This window comes from Typopeltis vanoorti, chromosome 7 (genome assembly GCF_054136105.1).
Source record: "Typopeltis vanoorti isolate ZY-2024b chromosome 7, IOZ_Tvanoo_1.0, whole genome shotgun sequence".
Lineage (NCBI taxonomy): Eukaryota > Metazoa > Arthropoda > Arachnida > Uropygi > Thelyphonidae > Typopeltis > Typopeltis vanoorti.
In genome coordinates, this window is record NC_143555.1 from 89,528,880 (window position 1) to 89,548,247 (window position 19,368).

The 19,368-nt window shown below is 33.8% G+C and overlaps 1 protein-coding gene across 1 annotated transcript in view; it reads right to left on the reverse strand.

The window, feature by feature from the left end:
• Positions 1 to 4,919: 4,919 nt before the first annotated feature.
• LOC150104848 (scavenger receptor class B member 1-like) overlaps positions 4,920 to 19,368 on the reverse strand; it is an 88,883-nt gene continuing 74,434 nt past the window's right edge. Inside the window, exons 5-13 of the mRNA XM_090396008.1 lie at positions 15,984 to 16,075; positions 15,803 to 15,849; positions 15,175 to 15,250; positions 14,873 to 15,045; positions 14,546 to 14,664; positions 13,992 to 14,065; positions 13,830 to 13,884; positions 11,161 to 11,316; positions 4,920 to 5,279 (exon numbers count right to left, since the gene is read on the reverse strand). Coding sequence (XP_090252134.1) covers positions 5,226 to 5,279; positions 11,161 to 11,316; positions 13,830 to 13,884; positions 13,992 to 14,065; positions 14,546 to 14,664; positions 14,873 to 15,045; positions 15,175 to 15,250; positions 15,803 to 15,849; positions 15,984 to 16,075 — 846 coding nt within the window. The 3' untranslated portion in view covers positions 4,920 to 5,225. The remainder of the gene's footprint in view (positions 5,280 to 11,160; positions 11,317 to 13,829; positions 13,885 to 13,991; positions 14,066 to 14,545; positions 14,665 to 14,872; positions 15,046 to 15,174; positions 15,251 to 15,802; positions 15,850 to 15,983; positions 16,076 to 19,368) is intronic.

Below are 19,368 nucleotides of genomic sequence, written 5' to 3' on the forward strand. Positions count from 1 at the left end.
CGAACACATCGGTCAGATCAATACATATAAAATAGAAACATAAAACTTATAATGGTGTTTTGGTTGATATTCGATTATTACAATGACAATAAATAAAAACAATAAATAAAAAGCTATTATTAAATAATTTTATATAATGCATAACAATATATATAATTAATTCTTAATTAAATATAATTTTACCGTACATTTGATATATAGGTATATTATTATGAAATATTTGTTATTCAGAGTACTATTTATTTGACAAATAAAGTGTGCTGGATTATTATTATTATTATCATTAAATATACGAGGGTGTGCGCTGAAAACCTATGAAAATCACCACGAAGGAATTGAGGTAGAACCATGTTCTAAGTGTTTATTAGAACTTTTTATTTTAAGGACCCCGCCCTCTGTAATTTTAGTCAATTTGAATATATATATGCTAAAGATACCTAGCTATTTTAAAGCTGGTTTTACTCCATTTTCCAAGTAAGCAAACAGACAAACAAGTCAAGTTTTCTTTCATCAGTGGGAGACAGGCTAGAATACCTGGCCTAGCTAGGTATTCTAGCCTGGCTCCCACTGATGAGACCTCAATAAAGGTCGAAACCGATCTGGGTAGTGGCCCCTTGCCTTTAATACAAAGCATCATACATCTCCTCCAGGAGATGTGCTTTGTATTAAGGGTAAATATTAAGAACAGTGATCAGAGCTTACAGTATTTTTACTATAAGTTGCCTTGGTCTTGCACTACGTGCAGGATCAGCTAGACTTGCAACACTTGCAGGTGCAAACTTGACTTGTTTGTCTGTTTGCTTACTTGGGAAATGGAGTAAAACCAGGTTTAAAATAGCTTGGTATCTTTAACATTTATTGTACCCAAGGTAAAATACTTTCTATATATATATATATATATATATATATATATGTCCATTTGAAAAATACTTAATATTTACTGCCATTATTTGATGCATACGGTAATGTTAGTTGTGCTCATATTGGTGTGTCTATATTTATACCAGGTAATAAATGTATCTCGAGTAACTTATTTACACCGCGTTTCTCCCATGTTCGCTACTGACTTACATTGCTTAGTTCCTACTTTAATGAATATTATCTTAACGTGCATTTATGATGCTTATCGATTTCCCGGTGTTTGTTTGTTTGTTTGCTTAGCAAGTAAATTTAGATCATAAAATCCGTATTCATTAATTGCAACCACTGAGTTGTGTTCGCTTAACTCCATAACCTTAAATCTACACAAAGTAACACTTGTCATAAAAAAGCCAAAACGTATTGCATTAACGAACGTTTCATGGTAGCGTATCGATCCACAAAATAATCATATATGTATATGTATATGTGTAAATATATGTATATGTATGAAAAAACTGCATAAAAATTCGTCTTTATAGCATTTTTACCATTTTAGTGTTTTCTGTTTTATTTATTTATTTTTATTTTTATTTTTTTTTGAGATGGACTGAGTCCTTGACGCTTTATCCCTTCAACTGATTGAAGACAATCTGTGTGTGTGGATGAGATGTTATTGAACTAAAAGCTCTAGTCATGGCTGGTTAACGGTAATAGCCCAGCCTCAGTTAAAACTTCATTGGCTACAGCATTGCCATTCGTTACCCTAGATGGGATTTTTCTGTCGCACCTCCTGATAACTAATGCTATCTTTTCTTAAAAGAACTGGGAGATAGACTAAGTCCTTGACTCTTATGCCGTCATCTGAATGAAGAAAATCTGTGTGGATGAGGTGTTATTGAGCTAAAAGCTCTAGTCATCGCTGGGTAATGGCAATAGCCGAGCTTCAGTTAAAACTTCACTGGCTACAGCATTGCCATCCTTTACCCTGAAAGTAAAAAGGACTCCTGATCTTCATCGATCCACTAGCGTTGTATTGTATATATAACTTGTAATAATATAACTGTGTATATAACTTATAAGGACTGACTTAAAGGGGCGAAGCAAGAATGCTTTTCATCTTCCCCGTTATCTGTAGAGGACAGTGTAGGTATAAGATGTTATTGAGCTATTAAAGCTCTGGTCATGGCAGGAGGGGTAACAGCAATAGCCGAGCCTCAGTTGACTTCATTGGCTACAGCATTGCCATCCATTACCCTCAAGGGTATTAATTACCGCATCTCACGCTCGACTATCACCTATATTGTATGTTCTTAAAGGTTCTTAAAAGAACTGGGCGATGGACTGAGTCCTTGACTCTTTATCCCGTCATCTGAATGAAGAAAATCTGTGTGGATGGGATATTATTGAGCTAAAAAGCGCTAGTTATGGCTGGGTAACGGCAATAGTCGAGCCTCAGTTAAAACTTCATTGGTTACAGCTTTGCCATTTGTTACCCTGGAAGTCCTAAAAAGGCCATACTCAAATGCAATATATTGTATGTATTTTATTGTATATGTATATGTATATATGTAGTCCTTATAAGGACTGGCTTAAAGGGGCGAAGCAAGAATGCTTTTCATCTTCCCCGTTATCTGTAGAGGACAGTGTAGGGATAAGGTGTTATTAAGCTATTAAAGCTCTGATCATGGCAGGAGGGTAACAGCAATAGCCGAGCCTCAGTTAGAACTTCATTGGCTACAGCATTGCCATCCGTTACCCTCCAAGGTTATTGGATTGAATGAATTTAGTACTCGGATTACTTTATATATTCTGATTATATAAATAATATGGTGTATGAATGTGTGTATGCATTTAAATAGTATAAATATTAAATATAAATGTTTGAAATTAAAATTTATTTATGAATTTGAGAAAAGAATCGATAATGAACCAATCTGATCTCATAAAAAAAAAAGTTGCCCTGAACTGGCTGAAAAATTAAATACTACCTACAAAGTAGAACCTAGTAGATATACAATGATACTTACAATACTTCAATATTTTCAAGTTTTCACAAGTACTGAATATTTAATTATATTAAGATTTTACAGCATTTCGTGTCCGCGCGGTTAGCCTATTAGCTGTGCGCTTCGCAACCATATTCCAGGAGAAGCAGTGTTCTAGGTTCGATTCATGTCAGAGACGTGAGGAGCTCAAGTATTTTCCTCAAGCATAGCCAAGTTACCCTGTTTTGGGCGCTGCCAGTAGGGTTTTCCCAAGTTTAGCTGGATTGTTTTCATCCCGCAAGATGAAAAGACAAACCGTCCCCGTGAACACACACACACTCACACACACACACACGGACTACAGTCAAGAATACCTACAATAGGGATGCAGCAGAGGAGTGGCGTGCCGAGACTCCTCATGAGGAGACCCAACCCGTCAGATGGAAGGGAGAGATAGATAGTATTTTGTAATTAATAGTTAAGAATGAGGGAAGAAATAAAACTCTCCGTTAATACTTCGTTTAAATTTAGTATCCGAGTAAATGTAATGGTAATCTGCAATAATAAAGTTTAAATATCTGTTTTCTTCCTTTGTTATAAATCTCGATGTAGTACGGAAACCTGCTAGCTTATACATCAGGAAAAAGTTGTGGAACACTCGGAGATTTCCAGTTGGAAATTTTAACGTTAGCATATCGTTAGCAATCTTCAAAATGTATTTATAGGTAAAATTCATTATATTCAATATAAAGTGCACTTAAAATAACATTAAATAAATGGTAAATTTGCCTATTTTTAAATTAGTTTATAAATATTTAATATAGTGTTTTAAATTCCATCTTGTCATGTAGATAATTTATACCTTTTGTTATTTTAAAAAATAATTATATTCTTGTATATCACACTTCCACTGCTGTGCTTTACAGCAGTCCAAATGAGCGCATTTGTGGCAGATGGATTGGTATGAACCTCAGGAAAAACTGCTTTATTCACAATAATAGAATATGATTTTAAAAAATCAGAAAAAGAAATTCATCAGCCATTTTTATCGAATAAAATATGTGAAATCTATAAAATCGTATCAGCTTCATTTCTTAAATAATCACTAAAATCCCATTGATTATAAACCTAAATAAATAAATTAAGAACAATAATGAGAATTTCTAATCCTTCGTCAGCAACTGGTTTCTACCTCACATTTGCTATGACCATATAATTATCTTTTAGTACCAAAAATAGGATGACCAATTTCGATTAATCAGATTCAACTGCATGCTTACAAAGACCAGATTTTTTTTTTTTTAATTCTTGAAAGGTTCGCTTCATTATAACATATCCTTGATAATTAATTTAATGTGTACTACTAATTGTACTACTAATGTTATTAGTATAATGTAGATTTGGGAACCCAGACGAAAGACAGAGTTTTCATTCTATTTCTATTATTCGATGCACCACCTTAAAAAATATGTATTCAAAATTGTGCGTAATAATCAGATTTATTATCGAATTTCTATACCCATCTAGAATGAATTATAAAATGAAAGGTCTATACGTTTACAGATCTTTCAATTTGCCACAATTCTATATAGAATTAATACAATTTCTTTGCGTAATTTTTGTTCTTTACAGGATTCATAATATTTATAAAATTGTATTGTGTTTGCAGTGTCAAATCATTAATATGTAGATGGCGCTGCTCTTGAATTCTGTTACATCCGCAAACGTCAAAGTTCATGTTAAATCTTAATTTCTCAGAAAATAAATGAAATTACAATAGGGTGAATAAAAATAGCTGATAAACTTAATGTTAAAGAAGACTAAAAAAAGTGTGGAATTCGACAATTGTGAAATTCTTGGATTCATTTGTATATGGTTTATAAGCACAATAAAACATGAATTTGAAACAATGCTTTATGAAATCGAAACCATTAAAATAGTTGTAATGAAAATATAAATTTAGCACCATTGTATAGCTGTTTTAAATTTTCTTAGACTGATGAATTATACCAACTAAAGATATATAGATAATGACAGATTATGCCAATTTAAATTTGCACACTAAATGAAATTTCATAGCAGCGAAGATTAATATTTAATTCATGCTTCCACTAGCTAGTATTCTCTGCTGTGGTTTAATAAATAGTCACTAGGGCATTTAAATCACTTGTTTTGGAATCTCTTGCTTGTCGGTAGAGAAACTTCAGAGCATCGGTGTACTCTGAATAATCAATAATAGTTCTTCATACATCAGAACATATTTAGTTAACAAAGATTCTCTCTAAGTCAATCAGCATAGCCATTACTTTGAGCGTCTGATCTATCAATCTGTTGAACTTGCAAGTATAACTTGGCACAAGGTGTGATGGATTTGGTTTATTAGTCATGCGGATCTTGTTCTATTTCTTGTTTAATTGCTGTATATGGTCGACCCTGTTAAAAACAAAACAGTTAAATAATTAAACAATAAAACAAATTTTATTAACTATTATGTTTTTTAAAGTATGCAAGTATGGAAATATTAACTAATTAAGTTATTTTCATAAATCAAATAGTTAATTAATTTGTTTAATTTCATTGTATCTTATTAATTTGATTTAATTACCAGCACCACTTTGCACAATATGAAGGTCGTCGCAACGTATCAACTAGATATAATAATAATAATAATAATAATAATAATAATAATAATAATAATAATAATAATAATAATAATAATAATAATAATAATAATAATAATAATAATAATAATAATAATAATGGGAGTATCAATTTAATTTCTTTAAAATTATAAACATATTTTTATTTTTAAGTAACGTTGAATAATACAGGAAAGACAGCATTAGGTTTCACCACCATAACAAACATTATAATATTGCAATTATATTTATTTCATCAACTTTTTATTTATATAAAGTCAGCTTAATAAGTTTTTAAATGGAATTTTTCAGTACGCTTTTCAAATTTTAGAATTTGTGTGCATTTAAACGTTATACAACATAACACATCGCATATTGATGGGAATGAAATAATAATAAAAAAAAACTATAAATGCAAATATGAGCGGGTACTAACTGTAGTCAATGAAGTTTTGTATATATATATATATATATATATATATATATATATATATATATATATATATATATATATATATATATATATATATATATATATATATATATTAGCGTATTCGCAGGTTCGAATCCCGCTGTGGGCATGAATGTTTGTGATTGTTTGTGAAGGTACTAGTGTTGGTGGTCGACGGAAGATGGCGTTGGTATAGCTGATGAAGGTAGTTGCGGTCGGTGGAGACGGAGAGTTGTAGAGCAGGTACCCTCCCTCGATAAGTCTTTGGACTCCCTGGAGGTGTTATGTAATAATAATAATAATAATATAAATATATAATGGAAAATATCATTTTGAAATGAATGTACAATATATACTGTATTAATAAAATATTTCTAAAAATAACTGTGTATGCATGTGTGTATTAGAATGTACTTGATCAGCATTGCCTAGACTTGACATAACTGAGGGCAGTTTTTTTATGTGTATATGGTCCATCACGAATACATGAATGTATGTAGTTGTTTAAATACCAGTAAAAAATTATCTTTTTACTGGTATCTGATATCAACTGTTGCGCAACGAGCCAAGTCTATTTTCTATATATGTCAGCCCATGTTTATGAAACATAAATATATAACAGTTACACACATTCATGTCGTTTATTTTTATTTTTTTTAATCTTTTATAACTTTTTTTTTCTATTGACAGCTTCTTTCCTTTCTTCTTGTTTTATGCTGTCGCGTAAACCCACACTGCAAAATGAAGTATGCAGTTCCCCCCTATATCTGTATATATACTGCGCGTTCTTTTTCCCCTTCCCTCTGTATGAGACTCACGTTAAGTTGAAAGTCCTGCTAAAGGTTTTTCGCTTCCTAGACTGGATGCGAACCCACGTTTATCCAACCAGTGCACCGCGGAAAGTGATGGAACTTCCGTGAAAATATGATATTTGTATTTTTTTTAATTGCATTTTAGTATTTTTATATTTCTATTTTGATATTCGTATTTTTATATTTTCTGCATATCATTATTTTTTTTAAGAACAAGTACCGGACCGCAGACTATGCCTTAAGAAGCCCTATTCTATTCCCTCAGCCATAGGGTTGGTGGTTGTAGCTATATGCTACCATACTAGGGAAATGATTATGAGCAAGATAGTTTTTCGTTGTCTTCCTCGCCGTACTACAGTGTTTCTCAAATTTCAGATATCCGCGTACCCCTTCTTAAATTTTCATTATTACCAAGTACCCCCTTATCAAATAATAAATAAATAAAGTATGTTTCATTGTAAATGTCTATTTTATTTGAATTTATATGTTCATGTAAACAAAAGGGATTTATTTTTAACAGAATGAACAAAATTTGGAATCGGTTCCTCTTCATTTCCCGTCCATGAAAATCCACATTTCAAGTAATTCATATCATACTTACGAGGATTATTCATCTTCTTCCTAGTTGGTTCTCTAGAGATGTCAGACGACACACCCTTATCAATTTCATTTGATCCAGATGCAATATCAACGTTTTCTTGTTGCTTACAGCTACTTGCATCTGCTATGTTGCTTTCTTTTGTGGTTTATAAATCTAATCTTTAACCAATGATCCATACTTAAGAATTTGAAAGCTAAAAAAATTACCTTAAATTTATCTACTCGAATATAACTCGCACTTTTTTTCCCAAAATTAAAGCTAAAAAAAATCGTGTTACGAGATATATGCGGGGATTTTCGGAAACTAAAGTTTTCAGAAAAAACAGCAAATGTTGTGACTTACCAAGAAGCTCCTGCTCTTTATCACTACTTTAGATATCGAGAACAGTTTCCATGTGTGCATCGTCAAAGTCATCTACTCAAATAGCTTCATCTTCTTTCCCATTATTTCAAGCAAAAATTACCAGTAATTTACAAGACTTGAGATACGTAGAGCAGCTATGAAGAAGTGCATATGATTCGTACGGTATTAACAAAAGATCGCGTGAACCAAAGACAAATTAGCATTTCAACAGTTGAGTTGAAATGCTAAATCTCTTCAACCGAATTCCTTAATATCTGAAACACATTCACTATATATTTCTTAATTTTAACACGTTCACGACGGGGTGGTGTCAAGCAAAAGCATATGTTGCCCCGGCAGCATGTTGTTTTGCTTGAGTGTATACAGCAGTTTCTGTTGGAGGGAAGATGTGATTCATTAGTTAGTGCTGTTTTTATTTGTCTCTAATTGCTGTCTCTAATTGCACTATTTGTTGAGAAATATAATGATTCCATGCGTTAATGATGCATAGCCGAAAATTGCCACCTACCCCCTGAAGACCTTTCGCGTACCCGGGGGGGAGGGGGGTACGTGTACCACACTTTGAGAAACACTGCCGTACTGTAGCCTGTGTGTTCACGGGGGCGGTTTGCCTGCTTGCGGGATGAAAAACTCCAGATAAACTGGTGGAAAAAATCCTGCTGTCCACGCCCAAGACCGGCTAACTTGGCTATGGCTGAGGAAGATCCTTAAGCTCCTCACGTCATCGACGGGAATCGAACCTAGGGCACTCCTCCAGGCATATGGTTACAATGCGCATAGCCACTAGGCTAACCGCGCGGACTAGAAACCCTGTGTTAGAACCTAAAATACGGGTTATTATATTTGAATTGCAGCCAAGCAATTAACACTCTGACTTTAGTGTATTATGTCAGTTAACTGCATTCTTCTAGTTGGTACATCTCATTTGAGAGAAAAATAATTTAAAAAAAAAAAACCTGCTGCCTCCATATGAGACTGACTAACTTACTTCTAGCTGAAAAGACCCTTGTAAAAAATTCTTCTCGTTCTAAATAGGACTCAAACCCAGGTGTTTTCAACTAAATTCACGGCTACTGACAAAGATACAGAGGTTCTTGTTTCTTACCAACTAATTAGGGTAAGCCGTAATATATGAATATAAATATGCTGTGAATAAATTGGTTCAGTAAGATGTGCGCGATAGTTCGGGATGAGAAAGGGTGGTCAAAATACGAAACAAAAAAAATAAGAAAAAGTAAAAGAAATCGAGCACAAATTCTAAGAAGTTTCGTTGTCCAGGCAACCGTTTTATACATCAAATGACGTCATCACTGCACGTGGCGATTTGTATCAGTGACAGACGCTAGTCAATGAACGTGATCTTGGGCGTTTACGATCCGCCCACTGTTTGCTCTGTAAACCCGTATTCCTTGTATCGATGATTCTTCCCACATGAAGGCCGTGGTAATAAGTGAGATGCATCCATCTGCTAACAACTGGACTAAGGACAAAGAAGAAACTTTTTTTAGAAGTAAAAACAACAGTATCCACCCCCCTTCATTAGATGTTTGACAAAAGAACTGGTTTGCTCACGCACTGCTTCATCTTCGATATTTGTTCCATAGGCTTTCTTTGAAGTTCCCAATTGACACAGAGCTTCACCTTTGAAACCTTTATAGTTAAACACATTGATCTCATAGTTAGCAATACAACTCCTCTTGGTCAGGCTACTTTTCCATTTAATAATATATTAGATTTTGAGTACATCCGGGAAATCTTGAAATATTTTTACACGTTCCTCTCATCGCGAGTTGAACCTAACTAAAAATATCAAATTCGCTCTCTTGAGGATAAAAAAAAATGTTTGAATAAAATGACAGATTCTCATTTGGATGGAGAGAATGTGATTATATTGCTTAGAAAATTTAATTGAAAAAAGTCCAGTCCACACACACACACACACACACACACACACACACACACACACACACACACACACACACACACACACACACACACACACACACACACAATCGGTCACTGAATTAGAAACTTTTATTTTACGTATAGACATGCGACTGCAAATACAGATCCTTTCGAATCCCTGTTTGGTGAGTATGCGTCACACTTTTTAGTGTGTGAGTTGGAAACAGCCGTCACTAAATGCTTCGGTCAATTGTTGCGCACAACAAGTTTCTGCTTGTCCGTACAAGCCTTCTCAGACCACGGAGAAGTGTCGGTTCCTAACAGACTGTTTTTGGACCACAGTTACGCCTCTTAGACAAGCAAAGTGGGTTATTTTTCCAATGATTAAACATCAGGATATCTCACCTTGAAAAACCGAACAGCCCTGCTATTTTCAGTATCGTGGCTCTAGCTAGACGGCGGACACCAACAATACTAACCACGGAACACCAACTTTATATATATGTGTGTGTGTGTGTGTGTGTGTGTGTGTGTGTGTGTGTGTGTGTGTGTGTGTGTGTGTGTGTGTGTGTGTGTGTGTGTGTGTGTGTGTGTGTGTGTGTGTGTGTGTGTGTGTGTGTGTGTGTGTGTGTGTGTGTGTGTGTGTGTGGAAAATATTTTACCTTGGGTATAATAAATGTTAAAGATACCAAGCTATTTTAAACCTGGCTTTACTCCATTTCCCAAGTAAGCAAACAGACAAACAAGTCAAGTTTGCGCCTGCAAGTCTAGCTGATCCTGCACGTAGTAGATTTGCAACACTTGCAGGCACAAACTTGACTTGTTTGTCTGTTTGCTTACTTGGGAAATGGAGTGAAGCCAGGTTTAAAATAGCTTGGTATCTTTAATATATATATATATATGTATCAAAACTGATACAATATTATTTTGTTGATAAAATGAGCATGTATTTGCATACAAAGGTTTCATTTACAAGATACCGTAAAGAACAACGGTGTATTAAAGTCATAAGTAGCTACACGGGCCATTAAATTTTGCTTTTTTTAAACCGTGGGATCCCTGTTGCTCTGTTAAAGAACATTCTTATAGACACGAGAAAATATGTCCATATTGGAGATTGGCAATAACTTGGATAGTCTCCTTTGATTATTCTATCACAAAATGGGTATGTATTTAAGTTGGTCTCTTTATCTCATGAGATTTTCATTAGGACTCTGAACAAGTTAGCCATTTTTACAAACCTAATAAATACCATGAGAGAGAGAGAGAGAGAGAGAATTTCTATCTCCACATTCTGATTTATCTGTCAGTTCTATGTGTTCTCCAGCTGGTTTGAGTTTTTTCAGAACCAAAGACCTGAGTTTCAAGAGGAGAGAAGAAGAAAAAAAACGCCTACCTCTGTAATGAAGCTGGAAGTTTTCATCTACTGTTGAAAATTCTCTCTAAAATTGTTAGATGGGCAAAGAGTTTAAATTGCGCTGTGTAGGTATGATGATGGCCATTAACAACAACAAAACAAAAGCTGTTCTAATATTATACTCACTTTGTTTTTCCTGTAGGAGATGGCCATCCCGAGGGCAAATAAAAGAACGATTGCTCCAATTCCCACAAATACGAAAGCCGCAACCATCACGATGTAAGGAAGTTCTTTGGTTATAAAGCGGACTGATTTCGCTAAGGAATCATCCAACGCGGCTGTCTGAAAAAAAAAAAAAATAAACATCATTACTATAATATCAATCATTCTATTGAAATATGACACAGTTACATAAAGAGAGAGAGATGAAGGGAGGGAAGAAATAAGCATAAATGGAAATTGCCCCAAATTGTCTCAAAAATAACATGCATACATAGATCATCGGGGATTAATTTTCAAAGGTTTTCTTGGATTCAAACAAAGAGTTGCTTATATATGCACCTTGTATAACAATTCCAGAAATATTAAGAAAAATTCTCAAATAACGTTGTGGAATTGCTGTTCATGTTCATTCGATATTTCATCTAATTCTTTTTTTTTTTTTTTTTGTCACGACAATGTTACTGCTAGACTTGATGCTGTTCCTGCTCAATGTGGAATTCATCTGCTTTTTTTTTTCAGTGTTTAGTGGAACAAGTCGAATGTCTTTTTCTCACTGCAAAACTAATGTTCTTGGAGAAGCCAATTGCTCTCTTTCTGTTAAATATTCCTAATACCGTATTTATTGAAATATAACTCGCACATTTTTTTCCAAAAATTAAAGTTAAAAAATCGTGATGCGAGATATATGCGGGAGTTTCGGAAACTAAAATATTTCAGGAAAAAAAACTAATTGATGATCATAATTAAATCCTCGGTATTAATTATAATTTATAATTGCTCACATTATTAATAAAACGAATGCATTTAAATTTTAATTGTAAACGTTATTTACGCGATCGGTTGCTTACCTTCGTCACGCGAGATATTTGAATTTTTAGCGACAACGCTTCTGTAATTAAATTAATACAAATTAATACAAACAGTCATCTTCCCAAATAGCATCATTTTCGCTCCCATCCAAGGCATTAGAGATGCCGGTTTCTAAAAAACCTCTTGGCAATTATTTCTGGCGAAATCATGTCCCAAACTCTCAAACTCCAGTTGCACAACAACTGGAGTTTGTTGTGCAACTCCAGTTGTTGTGCAACTTTCTAATGATGTTCTCTTAATCTTTCCTGCAGGAGTCAGGTCGTAGTCGCCGGCTGCCATCCACACCGTATAGAACCTAAACCTCACCTCACTGCTCCACCTCTCCCGTAATCCAAGATCGAGTAGAATTCAATGCCCTCACTCCCACATTTCTTCTACAGGTTGCTTCCATCTCTATGCATATGATTGGTGGGGGTATTAGCAAAAGATCACGCGACTCAACGACAAAGGTAAGCCGACGATTGTTGAGTTGAAATGTTGATTCTCTTCAACCAAATTCCAAAATATTTGAAACTGCCATAACAACATTTACTGTCCATTTCTTAAAGTTTTATACTTTTTTCGTGTGCGAGGCTTATGCGAAAATTTTAATTTATTTTTTCGTAAAGTAGAATCAGGGGTGGGAGATATACGCGAGGGCGAGTTATATTCGAATAAATACTGTATTTGGTAAACTGCGTCTCTTAAGAAATGTATTGTATTGTTTTCTCTAGTGTGTTCGAGGTAAAAGTTGGATCACAACTTGTGGATTGAGTGGTTTCTTGAATTTATATGAATGAGATTGAGTTTTGTTCTTGTAGCGAGGGTAAACGATTGCAGGCTATAGCTGATTTTCCAACATAAACAGAGTATTTTCTGATTGATAGGATGCACCAGATTGATATGCTGTACCGCTCCGATTGGGCTACAGACGAAGTAATTCTTCGGCATTTTTGGATGAAATTTATGTAACATAAGGAATGGGGGGAAGGCACCGTGTCACATTCTTCATTGTATGTCGGCATCTGGTTATGATGACTCTACTCTTGTAAAGAGGATCTCAGGAAAGGAATGTTTTGATGGAATTGTGAAAGATTCTCTGAGGATGCTGTGACCTGCGTTTGTACTGAGTACGCATTACTTATGCTGAAGAAACTGAGTGTTCACCGAGATATCTGGTTATGTTGGTTACCGAATACCCGCTCAATTTCGTGCAGAGAAGAATTACTTATCTGATATGAACTTCTTTATATAGTATTGTAGGAGAGAGATAGATAGAGAGAGAGAGAGAGAGAGAGAGAGAGAGAGATTTAATTATCATGCTGAAATTTCTGCTGTATATACCCTCAGGCAGTGTACAGGATATTATGATTGTACAACATGAAAATATTACACCATTTCTAACTTTCTACTGATAATTTTCTTCTCCATAAATCTGTTATCTGTTAAGACTTCAATCTTCTCAGATCTTATATTTCTAAAGCACTTTTTCCTGCATCAATCCACCTAGATCTTAATCTTCCTCCGGGTATTTTTTTCCTGCCATCTTGGCAAAGAATACTTGTTTTGGTAAGTGAATAATACCATTTGAGATTAAGTCTGCTAACACATTTTTGAATGATAATAATGTCAAGTTCTTTCCTAATAGTCTCATTTTTAAAAAGCGATTTAAATAATTAGAAATTAACTCGATTATATTAACACGATTGCAACAACAAGGCAAGACAATAAACAGCAAATGATTTTATGAGATAGCATCACCGGAATCAATATCTAAATCTTACCTCGCTGAACCACAGCACAGGATACACTATTCTTTTCGTTAAATTCTGGAACTGTCTAGAAAAGAAATACAACTAAATTAACAATTCTAAACATGAATCCAGAAGAACAATTAAAAAAAAAAACGTTCTGGAGACAAACAAGAGATTTTCGACAGCTCTTACATTATCTTTGGAATCCTCTGAACCAGTATGTTAAGCTGATATCTGGCAGCTACATTACATGGGAGTCCAAGGACCTGCAGAAATGAAGGAAAGCACTAGAGGAAAACTATCGATTCTCCTACTAACCATTATTCCACCCCCCAAGCATCGTATTATGATATTATGATATAAAAAAATTAAAGGTGTGTTTTATATTTTTAATTTTTTAAAATTGTCTTTATTTATCTTTATAAATAAATAACTAAAAATAAATAATTATTTATTTATATTTTTAATTATTAATTTTCATACCAAATTTGTTAAAACATACGGTAATATGATAACAAATTTGTTACCATATTTACCATATTTACCATATAATTTATTTATTATAAATAAATTATAATATTCTGATGTAAAAAAATTAAAGGTGTATTTAACATTTTTAATTTTTAATAATTCATTTTCAAATATTATTTAAAATTTTAATACACTTTTAATTCAATTTATTAAAATTAAATAAATAAATATAAAAATTATACCTTTAGAAAGAGAAAAAATATTTCAGTACTTACAGGATCTATATCGAAATAACTGATATGTTTGCTAGGATCTGGTCTTAATCCTATCACTCCTCGTGAATAAATGGAATCGGCGAATAAAAAATGAGGGTAGGACACAACAGCAGGAGCATCTAAAAATATTTCGATACTTTTTATAAAATAATCAAGAATTCTTCTCATAATAAAAAATAATTTATCCAAAATACTGCAAACTCGTAAACAGAGTATTTAACCCAACTAATTTTTCATACGTAGCTCAAATTTACAAATATATTTGTATCTTCTGTGAAAGAAAACATGCATTGAAATTAGTTGAATTTTTAAATCGCTAATACTCACTGAATTTGCACCGCGAGACATCTAAGCCTCCTTGTGGAAGGCATTCTTCATCACAGAAGCACTTGTGAGCAGGATCGATTTTACCATTATCAAATAACGTCTTGTCAGCCCAAAATCTATAGGTGTTGATCCCTTTGAAGTCTCTTTCCTTTAAGTAATTATATGTGAGGGTCCTATAAAAAAACAATCTAGGAGTAACCAAGTGTATTTGATTAAGAGAAAGAAGGATATAAAGCATATTCTCTTTCCTTTTCATTATTTATTTCAACTGAAGCTTTCAATTTTATATGAACGTAAATTACCTGCAGAATTCACTGAGGAAAAAAGTAACGTGTTCGTCTTCTCGAGTATCCATGAAGGGACGCCATAAATCTCCAGCTAAAATAACGAAGGAAGATGTAGAGTTTGAGAAATTAATTAATTTAATAAAATTGAAACAGATTTTAAAATAAATGTCATTTATTAAATCATTATTAGCGATTTTCGATTAACAATAAATCGGGTCGATTGCACACAGGTTTCAAAATAGATATTTCAATAAAAATTAATTTAATAACATTACAAATATATATATACAAATAAACATACCCTATATTTGTCTTTAAAATTTGGCTAAATAAATCAAATAACATAATAATATAATCGAAAAGTTGTGTTTTTAATAATATACTAGGATATGTTCGTGCTGCCATCTATTACTACCAAGTGGAACTTTGTTTTAGAAAACTGTAGCTATTAGTTTAGCAAAAAAAAACTCCAGGTGGAGACACATTTTCTTTTGAATTTCGGTGCATAAGTTTTAAAATAAACATGATAGCAGTAAACTAAAATAAAATAAAAATAAAATAATAAATATTTATTTATTTATTATCTATTTATTTATTATTTTTCCATTAAGATTATTTTTAACAAAATTTACAGGAAACTTACCTGATCCATTAATAATATTACAGGGTACATTATAGGAATCTGTTTCCCTTTAAAAAAATAATAATAAATAAACGTTATCGAATATGTAATGAGAAATTTACTGATATAAATTGCATATTAATATATGTGACAAAACTCGTACATTGGATAATAATAGAAAAATAACGTAAAATGAACTTACATGACTCCGTTCCATAAGTCAATATTGCCAAATTCATCCAATGCATATTCTCCAGTGAACATGGTAAATATCCCATCATTCGAATTATTTTTCTGTAAACACAAATAAATTGAAATTATTTCTTTGATCTTTTTATTCAATGCTACTCAATTAGCTAATATGTATTTTCTTGTAGGCAGATTCAAATCTATAATTAACTGTGCTCTTTTTTTTCTATCTGCATAAGGAATTTTTTATACTTCTGAAATGTTTGATTATCATACAAAAAAATATTAATGATACAAATATTCATGAGATCAACGAGGTTTATTTCTGCCACCAGGTAGCAGGCTATGATATCGCATTCTGTATAACATTGTTTAATTTACGTATCTCGCCAATTATTTCTAGAATTTATATTGTTTTATTTATATATTTATATAATTATTTAATATAGCAATCTGATAATTATTCGCTATTATCTTAATAGTTTTAATAATGAATATATTTTTGTGCTTTTATTTAAGAGACACCAATTTTTTTAACAAGTTCGTTTCTATATATTTCGCATTTAAACAGTGATATATATATAATATATAATATATAATATAACTCCCCGTGTGGTTGCCGGGATAAGAATAGCACCAATGTAGCTCATGAATGTCGTACGAGGCGACTAAAATTGGTACCCAGGGAGGGTAATGGATGACAATGCTGTAGCCAATGAAGTTCTAACTGAGGCTCGGCTATTGCAATGATCAGAGCTTTAATAGCTCAATAACACCTTATCCTTACACTGTCCTCTACAGATAACGGGGAAGATAAAAAACATTCTTGCTTCGCCCCTTTAAGCCAGTCCTTATAAGGACTATAATATATAACAAATATAATTCTGGGTAGTGAGATGTTTAAAAAATTTGACAGAGTCATTATGGTCATTTGCCTGGTGAGGATTAAGATTATAAAAATAGTGAATAATATAATTACGGAGTGAGTGAATTGGGGATGATTAGAGAAGTGGTTCGCTCTTTCGTCGACTTTCCATAAACTTCTCTCAATCCACTCGCAAGAATCAAAATCCTTAAAGGTAAGCTTTTTCTTCATTTTGTAACTACGGGATCTTTATTTGCTGGTAGATCATCGATTTGATCTACGGGATTTCACATTTATGTTCTAGGACCAGCTTTTCAAACTTTAAGTTTTGATAATTGACATGGAAAGACTGATAGACGAAACAAAATTTGAGGACGTTTATCGGGAATTTATCCGCTTAAGTGAGGTGCTTAGTAGTAGGTGGTCGGGAAAAGTAAAAACTCTAGGACGCGTTTCCCCCACAATTGTCACAGACGACAGAGTCTGGAAAACGTGATGACATTGAACAGCGAAGCTCGGAGCAGTCACTAGATCCTGAGGATGCGGCAATATCCCAAAATAATGCCCACCATATATTGGATACAGCTGACACAGAGAAAGTATTCCAAACCGTTAAGACTAAAAAAAAATGAAAATCTCCGTTACTAACTAGAGAATCACCCAAAAACAGTAGAAATGGAGACCGATAAGAAAGAATATCCCCAGTCATCCTAAGGGATAAAAACCATTGGACATCAGTTGTTACTTCACTCCGAACTCTAGAAATATCATTTACGAAAGCCACTAATACAGAAGAAGGAATTCTCATCCAGCTAAAAACTTCTAGCGATTATAGACAAGTAACAAAATTTCTGAATAATAGCAACCTAACCTACCATACATTTGCACTGAATAGTGAAAAGAACCTTAAAGTTATGCTCAGAGGGGATAACAGAGTCTATTACAATAGAGGAAGTACAAACAGACCTAATCTCCAAAACAAAGGCTTCAGACCTACAAAAGTCGGCCATATGCGTAGAGTTGATAAAACCCCATATCTTCTAATATTGGTAGAGATCAGTAAAGACCAGAAACACATATACGATCTTCAGACTATTTGTGATTTAGTCATAAATACTGAATCTCTAAAACATAAACAAACAATGACGCAATGTCATCGCTGTCAAAAGTTGGCCACTAACAACGCTGCTGCAAAGCAGATTACCGATGTGTTAAATGTGGTGACAAATACGCAACAAATGAAGGTCAAAAACCCGCACACAACCAGCAAAAGTGTGCAAATTGCGGAGGCCCACACCACGCAAATTATAAGGGGCTGCTTTTCCTCAAAACCAAAAGATTCAACTCAAAACAAGCAAACCTATTCAAGAACGCACATCCTCCCATCAAACCACAGTCTCCACAACGGACTGAAGGACGTATGCTGAAGTAACAAGTCCAACCTACCTAAAAGACTCAAAGCCAAAACCAGTCACAACAAACCTATCCTACAGAACATAACAAGTCACATAGAAGAAATGCTTGCTGAACTCCGGCAAACACCAACCCAACTAAGAAGCCAAGGATATCATCTTAAGACACACACACACACACACACACACACACACACACACACACACACACACAATCACTGCTTGTTGAAATCCTTAATGGATAAAGCTAATACAAAACCTAAATCATTACAGATTTTCAGCTGGAACTCAAACGGACTATCCATAAAGATACAAGAACTACAGGAGTTTGCAGCAGAAACCCAAGCAGACATCATCCTTATAAATGAATCACACCTTCGTCCAAGTGGCAAGGTCAGAATCAACAATTATAGCACTTACTCACTTATTGTGCTGCAGAGAGAAGTCCACGAATTAGAGAATTGGTACAAAAAAAAATGGCGTATTGCAATCAACCCAGGAAAAAGCTCTGCAGTACTTTTCACCAGACGTAAAGCAGAACCGAACACAAGCATACAAATGTTTGGAAAAAGTCATCCCTTGGCACAACTCTACCAAGTATCTAGAAGTTCATCTGGATAAACGCCTAAATTTCAAGACACACGTAAGTAGTGTCTCCACCAAAGTAAGTCAGAGTATTGCACAGCTATATCGACTGTTGAATAGGAACAGCTTCCTAAACATAAGCAACAAAATTCTCCTCTACAAATCAGTGATAAGACCTATATAACTTACGCCTCACCAACTTGGGGACACACGTCTAAACAAAACATCCACAGATTGCAAACGATCCAGAATAAATGCCTAAGAATGATCTTTAATGCTCCTTGGTTCATCAGAAACCTGCAAATACACCAAGAAGCCAACCTTCCAGATATCAAGACCTACATGACCAGACATTGCAGAAAAATTCTTCGCAGACACAGATCATCACCCAAATCAACTAATTTGACAGGCAGCGAACCACAAACTTTAAGATCGTTTCAAATATAAAAAACTGAAATCTGCCATCGCAAGAGAAAGCTAATACAGTTTACGATGCTCACAATGAGCGAGTAAATTACCCACAACAATCCCTTCAC